Consider the following 9,655-nt stretch of genomic DNA (forward strand, 5'->3'; position numbering starts at 1 on the left):
CCTATAAATGAATGTGTGGCATGGTTCATGTGGCATACTTCCCTACATCCACACATATGCCTTAGTATCTTTTTGTGGAGTATGGGTCTGTGCTAAACCCATTTGGTGCTAAACCACTTGCTAAATGGGTTTTTCAGTTTCTTGGGTGCTTTTTATGGGGTTCGGCCCCCATAAATGTGTTGGACATTGTTGATTTACTAAGAATCCACACCTGGATCATGTGTTTTCCATGAAAAAAAATGATGTTTGGAGCCTAAAATATTTACAAAGATTTTGAACAGTTGATTTTTGAAACTTTGTAAAAACCCACCCATGTGTTGGAATCAAACTCTTCAAGAGCTGATCCTTGTAAAATCCATAGATCACATCTGTATGGTCAGAATTTAAAAATAAAATAAAAAACTATAAGAATAAGTCACAGTTACGTCACAATAGCGTGATTTCAACTAGATATAAGATTACAGTGAATTAGAACATGTAGTAGATTGATTTGGTATGGAACTGTATCCAAAGTAGCACTATCAACAATAGTGAAAGAACCATGTGTCTCTTTTTTTTTAAGAATAAATAGAGTGGTAAGTAATAAAAAAGAAATCAAATCGCACCATCTCTCGAAAGTTATCGGATTTATTCATAATAAGATATTGGCTACAATCGAAGAGGTTTTATCAATAAAATTTCCATTTATTAGAGATCTAAGCATAGTTTGCAATCATTTTATAATTCTTCTCATTACCCCTCGCGGGTAAATGATCCCTATACGTTATAGGGTATCTCTCTGTTCAAAAAACTATACAGGTCTAAGAGTAGAGAGGTGGTCACCCTGATGTTGTTCATTGCATCCAAAATACCATGGTAACTATATAGTGTACATATAGTGATATATCACCATTTGCTTCGGAACCTATAAAATTCTCAAAAAACAGCCAAAAATATAAGTATCGCCGTATATCATGATAAATTTCGAATAAAAACCACGATATTTTCCTTTCTTATGTTCTTTTTCCATATTTTATCTTCCAAAATGATGTGGGTTTAAGAAGAAGCTGATTTTTAAGGTATTCGTGTGAGAGAGTTCATGGTTCCTTGATTTATTGATATTTTCACTCATTTTTTAGAAGGTAGTTTTTATTTTTATTTTTTACTATGTTATCTTTCTTTTTCCTTTCACTTTGTGGGTTTGCCAATGTTGGAGGTCTAAAATGTTCTTAATTATGTGCAAATCTTTGCAGGTTGCACTCTATTTTCTTTTTTCTTTTTAATTTTTTTCTCATGCCATTCTTTTCTGTCTAAGTGTAATTTTGCTTTAATTTATGCTATAATATAAGTTTTTTTGTGTTCTAATAATTTTGTAGTTTTTATTTTTCATTTCTGTTTCACTTGAGCATTTGCTGCAGTGAAAATTGCCTTATAAAAACACACTTACATTTTTTTGTGTTCAACTGAGTTCACATGGGTTTGTACATACACATTCTTTGTTTACATTTTTTTAAGATTACTGATGGTTGCAACTAATGAAATTAATTTAGTGCATCTTCCCTCGAAAATAAATTAATCTAATGCATCAAATTTAATGTTTTGTGTGTATATTTTAATAATAATTAAATTGCCAATAAATGAACAATATAACCGATATGTGATATGGATGACAAACGATAGGTTGCTGATATATTAATTTGTGACCATGGGTTAAACTATCTCCTAGATGGATCTGACGTTTTTTTAGAGCCGTTGATGTCCTAGCAGCATCTAGAGTTTGCAAAATCATGGTATTTGGGTTTATTAGACCACCTTTCTAAAAGAAATAAGGGTTTATTAGGCCCCTCTAAAAAATCAACTCATTTTTGGTCAAATCAACATAATCGGGCTCATTCTACCCTGAATAGATTCGTCTAAATAGTTTTAAAAAGTTTATTTATAAAAGAAATAAAAGTTTAATTTTTTAAATGAGCCGAGTCCACGATCCGATTCGGAACGATTTTATTGATTTTTGAGTAACCGATTCGCTTAATACTTTAACAAGGAATGATCTAATGCTCTTGTAATTTTACGTTTTGAGAGGGTCCGCAACGTAACCGGAGCAAAGTTGGATATTTAAGTAAATTCGTGAAGAGTTGGTGGTATTTATCGGAGCTCCTTGGCTCCAAAAACCCTAGAATTTTTAAGGTTTCGGTCTACAGAAATCTCCCATTTGAGAGTGAGAGTTCTCCTCCTCCTTCCTTCCCTTCCAAGCAAGATGGTGAGTTTCTCTTCCCTCTTCTTTGATTGCTAGGGGCGGTTTTTTTTATTGTTGTTGAATCTCTTCCTTTTTCTGATTTACTCTGTTTTTTTTTTCGCGATTTTTCCTTTTTTTTTTTCGGAAGGCCTCGGAGAAGAAGCTCTCGAATCCGATGAGGGAGATCAAGGTTCAGAAGCTTGTCCTCAACATCTCCGTCGGAGAGAGCGGCGATCGATTGACTCGTGCCGCTAAGGTATTTCCTTTTCCGGAAAGATCTTCATCGCCCACAAACCGTTCTTATGGAAACAATTTTCCAAATGTTGGATACCATTTTTTTCTTTTTTCAATGATAATGTCAATGTGTTCTATGAACGGATTGGTCTTTTGTGCCATCGTTCGGTTGTTTCGGTTTGTTCAGATTTTTGCAATTCTTGGTTCTCTTGATTTTCTATACAAGAAGATTGGAAGAAAAATTCGAAATTCAGTGTTAAAAAAGGTTGATATCCGTCTATTTGGCGCGTTGAGTTTCGAATAAGAAGGTAAACTTTGTTCGGTCGCGCTTGTTTTTTTATGTATTCGTCTCTTCTGAATAGGTCCTGGAGCAACTGAGCGGGCAAACGCCAGTATACTCGAAGGGTAAATAAATTTTTCTTAGTGCTATTTGCGTGTTCTGAGATGGTCTTTGATGAATGCTTGTGTTGCTTCTGTGTTACAGCGAGGTACACTGTTAGGTCTTTTGGGATCAGGCGTAATGAAAAGATTGCTTGCTACGTCACCGTGAGGGGCGAGAAGGCGATGCAGCTCCTGGAGAGTGGGCTGAAGGTCAAGGAGTATGAATTGCTGAGGAGGAACTTTAGTGATTCTGGTTGTTTTGGTTTTGGGATCCAGGAGCATATTGATCTTGGAATCAAGTAAGATTTTGTCATCTATTCCTTTATATGATTGGTCTCTTTCGTTGGTCAGTATCTTTGTTTTATTAACAATGTAGTTGGTTTGTCTTGAAGAAATCTCATTCCTCTTTTGTTAAGTGCCACATTTTTTGTTGGTTTGTCTAATTTTCTTGAGTATGGTATTGGTTTCATATTTATGGACCAAGTTTGAGTTTTGATCATCTGCCTAATAAGAAAACATGCTAAACTTGATTTGTCTTTAAGCAATTTTGTTTTTGAAATGAGTTGATTTGATGAGTCATTTGTGTTTGAAACTGTTAATTCGTGGAATTTTGATATTTTTGTAATGCTTTGATGTCCATAATTCTGTATTGGGTGGTGCTGGATAATTGAATCGGCATGATCAATATAGTGTGCTTCCAAGTGGATATGGTTTGATAGGGGGTGTAATCTCCCGGTTCTATATTGTTGTTCGAGAGGATATTGTGGAATGACTAAATTGCATTTTTTTCATAGTTATGAATGTTTTATTTTATTTTTTTCACTTCGTATCTTCATTTTTTGTAGCTTAGATATGATACTGTGTTTTACTGGATGGAGGAGAAAAGTTTCATCCGTATATGTGTTCATTGTGGTCTTCTTGTACAATGCTTTTGTCAGATATTGAAATGTACAGTTTGTATTTGTTGGGTGCATTTCTTATTGCTATTTCTCTTGGGTTGTGATGCAACGGAGCTTTCTCTTTTCAAGTTCAAGGTCTCAATTCTAAGTGATATATGCGGTTGGCCAGATTATCTTCTATGTTCTTTTACTGGCAATGGTATCCGTTGTGTTTTTTGTTATTTAATATTATTGAGAAATGTCTCATGAATAGGTGCCTTGTATTTATATTTGGTGCCTTTTGTTCCCTTTTTTTTTGCATTTATGAGATGTATCACATTTATTGAGTTTGATATGTAGTTGCCTTGCTTTGCTCCTGTCTATTGGATTATTATGGACATTTTTTTTTATAATTGGTACGAACAAGTAAAATCTCATTGTGGCAAGGTCCTTTGAAAGAGGTAGTGTTTTGGTGAATTTTTTCTTTCTAGTTATTGCTGACAAGCATGTGTCAGGTTTAGCATTGTGTTTTGTGATGATCTGCTCTAATTTCATGAATACAATATTCGTCACTGAAAGGTGTCGTTTGTGTCATATCAGTTTCATTGTCATTTTTCGTGTCTGCTAATTTGGACTAAAAGCATCTTCTTCAAGTCAAATATCATTGTTGGCTGCAACGGGTTCATCCCATTCAAATTTGTGCGCTAGCTTGCAGGGTCTTTAGTGAAAACATGACTTGCCTTTATGACATAGGTATGGTTGGATTCCTCTTTTAATCCAACGAGCTGGGTGTTCAAGAACCCCTCCCTAGGATTTAATAACAGAAGGTAGACACTGCATGCTCATGTCAGTTTGCTGTTACTCCCCTCTCAAAACCAGTCTAGTTGAAGACCCTCGGTTAGAACCAATTAAACTGTAGGGAACCACCTTAAAAACTGTAACACAATGTATTGATATCGGTCATTGACCTAAACTTCCAATTAAATAGTTTATGAACCAAGCCGCATACACCCTTGGTTGGTGCCTTAACCTAACTCCTCCAGTGCCTGCCCGTTCTGTCCCGTCTGCCTGCTCAGCAGCTAAGATGTCATGATTTCACATTGGGTATCACATTTGAACCCCACACAAAACGTTTCTACACCAGATAAAAAAGATGCAAGCATGGCAACTAAAATTATGAGATCACAAACTTCAGTCCAGTTAAAATAAAGGCATGGAAAATTATATTATTGGGCCTATTCACATGGTTTACATAACAATTATATTATCTATATACTTGGACAGAAAGTTTTGAAAAGTGTTATGTGAATGCGTGGTTCCCTTGTGGAGGACAGCTGTGCTATTGTGTTTTTCTGATGGAAAAGTTGGCGAGTTTTTGCATCTTTACAATGTCTTATGCTTGATATTTTATCTGTTTTGTAAGGTATGATCCTTCAACGGGCATCTACGGTATGGACTTCTATGTGGTTTTGGAACGTCCTGGATACCGTGTGGGTCGCCGCCGCCGATGCAAGTCGAGAGTGGGCATTCATCATAGGGTCGCAAAGGAGGATGCCATGAAGTGGTTCCAAGTCAAATATGAGGGTGTCATCCTTAACAAGTCTCAAACAACTGCTTCCTAGTTCTCGTGTTTCTGGCTTAAGGATTTTGGATTCATTTTTGTTTCATTGAGTTTCTATCTGCGGTCAGGAATTAAGACTTGGTGTCTTTTCATTGAAAGAGTAGTCTTGTTTCAATTTGTGTTACTAAGCCGATTTTTTGTTCCAAGCTTGCTGGTATTTTCAGCAGGTGACATCTTTATTGTTAAGTTTTTATCGGTGAGTTTTGCTCTATAGTTTTTGTGATTGTTTTACTGGTTCATTGATAATCATTGCATGCATCCTATTGTTTTTACGCTTACGCATACTATTCTTTTTCATCATCTTGAGAGACATACTTTTCATATGAACTTGCTTTCTCATGTTCTCAATTTGTTGGGATTTCTTGAAGATGTATTTCCCCATTTTTTATGATAAACATGTAGAAATTTGTCCATTTCGTCTTTTTTGAATTCATGGGATTAACTGATCACGAAATCCTTGCTTCTTTCATTCATTTGCTTAATATGTTATGGGCTTTGGTGTGACATAATGGTCAAACAATGACATACTTGAGGCTCTATTTTGTGGTCGCTAGTTGGGGTAGGAGTTGAGGGTTTTAGATAATGCTGGTTGTGACTCTTCCCACAATCCCTGTTTTGAGGAGAGCCCATAGGGTGGCACTGGGGATTTGAAGAGGCAATTGATCTGTGGGCTGCTTTTATGATAATGGGATTGGCAAATAGCTCCTTCATGAGGGTGGTAGTTGCCAATGCCTGGAGATCGGGTTGAACTCGACCTTTTAGAGTGATGAACCATCATTGGGCTCAAGTTGTCCGCACCCTGGGAATTGGTGGCGATGGTGAGGTTTGACCTATTTCTTGAATTGTCCAGGCTGCCTGTATAAGTTCTAGGGCTGGGCAACAGGCCAGCCCGACCCGGTTTTCTGGACAACACCTAAGCCTGGTTCGGGGGAGGCTGTCCTAAAATCTTATCCCAGGTGACCCAATGCCGTATCTGAAGATCAATTCGGGTGTAGGGTTTACTGGTTTGGCACTTGGGCTAACAGTCTATCTTAGTATGTTCTAGCCGGATTGATCTTCAGATGGTAAGCATTCTGCTGTTTTTTTTTTAAGACAAGCTGGGATTAGGCAGATCCCTACCAGAAACAATTATACCATTTGGGTTTTGAACCTGCAAAGTCCCAACACAAGGTCAGGTACACTAGCTGCTCCTACCGGACAAGCAGAGCCCCCGTTGGTAAGCATTCTGCTGTTATGCCTATCCAATTAGGACCGTAATTAGGCATAGGAACCTCGAGCCTAACCTTTTAGTAGAGACCAACTGTTCCTGCATGATATCTTAGTTTTTCTGTAAATCAAACTGAACAGATATGAACTATATGGTTTGCTTATTAAACGCATGTTTAAGGTAGTTCGATCATGTTCTATCAGCAGATTGTATAAGCTCTGGAAAATTCGGTGGTCTACAATGCCTTGAAATTCTAACATTAGCGGATTGTGATTGTATGTTTCATTCTCACCAATAAGAAGAGATTCCGTGGGTAAAGCCTCACGTGATGGCAAACCCGTGATGTGCGACAAATGCGAAAAATGCATACGTAAATCCATTGCAAGGGGTGTGGTGGTTTGTATGGATTTACATAGTAAATTCATGGTCAATGTTAAAAAAAATCCATGGCTGGTCTTCACAGGAAAATAGAGCTCACAAGTTTGTTTCACCTGCATAATAAAATGGACGGTTTCATAGGTCATGTTTGGAAGCAAGAAAATTTCTCTTAGGAAATTGATTTTTTCTTATATGAAGTTTTGATATGATAATTTTTCTAAAAGAAAAGTTTTCACTTGTTTGTGTTGCATGAGAAAAATCAGAGCAAGAGGGGGGTAGATCAGGCTTCTTTCAAAGAGCGGTGGTTCCACAAGAGAGAGAGAGAGAGAGAGAGAGAGAGAGAGAGAGAGAGAGAGAGCCCTGAAAATGGTGGTGGGCAGGAATAAGATGAAGATAAATGGTGACGAGTGGGAGAAAGACTAAAATAAAGAAAGTTCTTGCGGCAACCCAAGGAATGAGATGTGTTTCGAGTAAATGATTCCTTTAATGCAAAACGAATTTTTGATAGGAAAAATTCCGAGTTTTTCTTATAAAAATCAGACTTTTTTGATAAGCTTTTCTTTAAAAGTTTCTTCTTATTTGAAATTATTTTTTCTTTTCTACTTGCATTTTTCCTACCATTATCTCACTTCCAAATGTGCCCATATGTGAGCCCCTATTTTCATGTGTAAATTGGGTGAAATAAAGAACCCCTAAGAAAATCATATTTTTACATTGAAACTGCCAAAAAATCCAAAGTGTATTCACTTTTTTACGGATCATGTTGAACGCGTTCAAGGCTCCCAAACATAGCCTTAGTGATGATTCAAAGGTAGGCACCCCATCTTATGGGCGAGGCTTGCTGCATCGAATGCAAGTTTTTCTGATTTTTTTTTTAATGTATACGCCACTTTATGAGTTGTATAACACACCACAAGGATCTGATACAAAATTTCACATAAAGTCTAAGTTGGGATCTGAATATTATCGGATTCAATTTTTATGGCCAAAATCCAACCTGATTTCTACTCGGACTTGAAAACACACACCAAATCTGATTAAACCAATTTGTGTTGGTCGGATATCTGACCCAAACCCATACCGTTTACATCCATACTCAGTGAAGTTTTACGCTGTAGATGCTGACTGGGTTTGTGGTCAACATGAGACCCCTTGGCTGGAAAACGTGACGTCCAAACTATAGTGTTGGTTTTTCTACGTTAAACAAAAGCACATATTAATGGTTCACCAACATGGGAGGGAAGATCAGATTGCACACTTTTGGTGTGCTTCTGCACCTGATCAACCACCATCTGTTGTTGGGGCCCACAGCTGACAGGCTGTATTTCAAAGTTGGTGGGTGATCAGATGCAGCAGTACACCAAAAGTGTTCGTTCCCATTGCGCATGATCCCCCTTCCCAACATGGTCCTCTAAAGCGTAGCTAAGCATTCTAGTTTCTGGGTTTGAATATTGTCAAGACCTATATGTCGGCGTATCTGCTAAGTTGGAAGATCAACGGTTAGAGATGAGCCATACACGTTTGAGAGAGTATATAGTTGTTCACTGGAACAATGTTCCCAAAGTAATCTGCAATATTGAATTTAAGAGTCAGCATGTGACCAACAGTTGATAGGCCTTTTCTTATTTTTGGATGAAAAAAAAGCTGGGGGTTGTTAAAGCTCCCTCCTTAAATTTACTGAGGATCAAGAGCAATGTGATACAGATTTGAACACAAAACAAAGTTCATTCAGCTACATAACCACAGTGGCGGAGCCAGGGGTGGGCATGGGTGGGCATGGGTGGGCGGTCGCCCACCCCAGAATTAGAAACCGAGTCGAAATATGATACGACTCGGGTCTTCTTCTTCATTCCCCACGATTTGGAGGTTGCATTCTTTCCTTGCGAATGCTTGTCGAAGAAGATCAGAGCAGGGTCGTGCAGTAGTGGAGATCACGCCTCCCTGCGATACAGAGTTGCTCTGCCTCGATGCTGTAGCGAGGACCGTCCCCTCCGAGAGAGAGCTGAGGAGGCACCTCAGTTGGAAGACCTTCGGCTTGCTGCTGGATCACCACCGAGAAGGAGGTGGCTCAACTACCGAAACAGGCTTTCCATCTCGATGTATGATCTTCACCACCATGGAAGCTTCGTGCCACTGTGCCACCGACAGAGGTAGATGATCACCACCCGTAGTCTGCCCACCCAACAAAAAACTTCTGGCTCCGCCACTGAACCATATGCTGCAATAAAGCAAAGGAAGAGGCGTCTTTGGACAAAAAGGAAGGATCATTCACTGCCCTTGGAGAAAGGGCAAGATGATGCTGAGGCTTGCACTTGTTGGTCATTCTTGGATATTAATGGTCCCTTGAGAAGATCCCAAAACAGCTCTCGCTTGGGTCATAATAGATCTCCACATCCTCAGCTCTAAGCTTCTCATCTACCTGCAAAGCCCTTGGTGCGAGATGCATCATTTGTGTGTCCACTTTCATTGAGATATGGAGGGAGGAAACCACAATATTACTGAAAAGTGACTAGGAACGATGCTTCTCTCCTTCCATCTCACTTGTTAATTCTAGACAACTAAGCTGTAGACTTTTTGTCCTTAGTGCTGATAGCCTCGATAATCAGGACAACTAAGTGGGGGAATGAAAAACCATATTGGTCTTTGAGAAAATTATTAAACAGGTTATGTTTTATCAAAGACCTTTTTGTAAGATGGATGTAATTACAATGATGTTTTTGTGGTTTGAGAAAAGATTAGAA

General features: G+C 38.3%; 1 protein-coding gene across 1 annotated transcript; it reads left to right on the forward strand.

The window, feature by feature from the left end:
* Nucleotides 1-2,173: 2,173 nt before the first annotated feature.
* On the forward strand, nucleotides 2,174-5,421 carry LOC149836570 (large ribosomal subunit protein uL5). The gene is made up of 5 exons (XM_090005437.1): nucleotides 2,174-2,239; nucleotides 2,364-2,471; nucleotides 2,812-2,854; nucleotides 2,934-3,129; nucleotides 5,132-5,421. The coding sequence occupies exons 1-5, from the start codon at nucleotides 2,237-2,239 to the stop codon at nucleotides 5,328-5,330; spliced, it is 549 nt and encodes a 182-aa protein (XP_089861563.1). The 5' UTR covers nucleotides 2,174-2,236; the 3' UTR covers nucleotides 5,331-5,421.
* Nucleotides 5,422-9,655: the final 4,234 nt, after the last annotated feature.

Source organism: Nuphar pumila, chromosome 5, assembly GCF_984573655.1.
Source record: "Nuphar pumila chromosome 5, dmNupPumi1.hap1.1, whole genome shotgun sequence".
In the NCBI taxonomy this organism is placed as follows: Eukaryota; Viridiplantae; Streptophyta; class Magnoliopsida; order Nymphaeales; family Nymphaeaceae; genus Nuphar; species Nuphar pumila.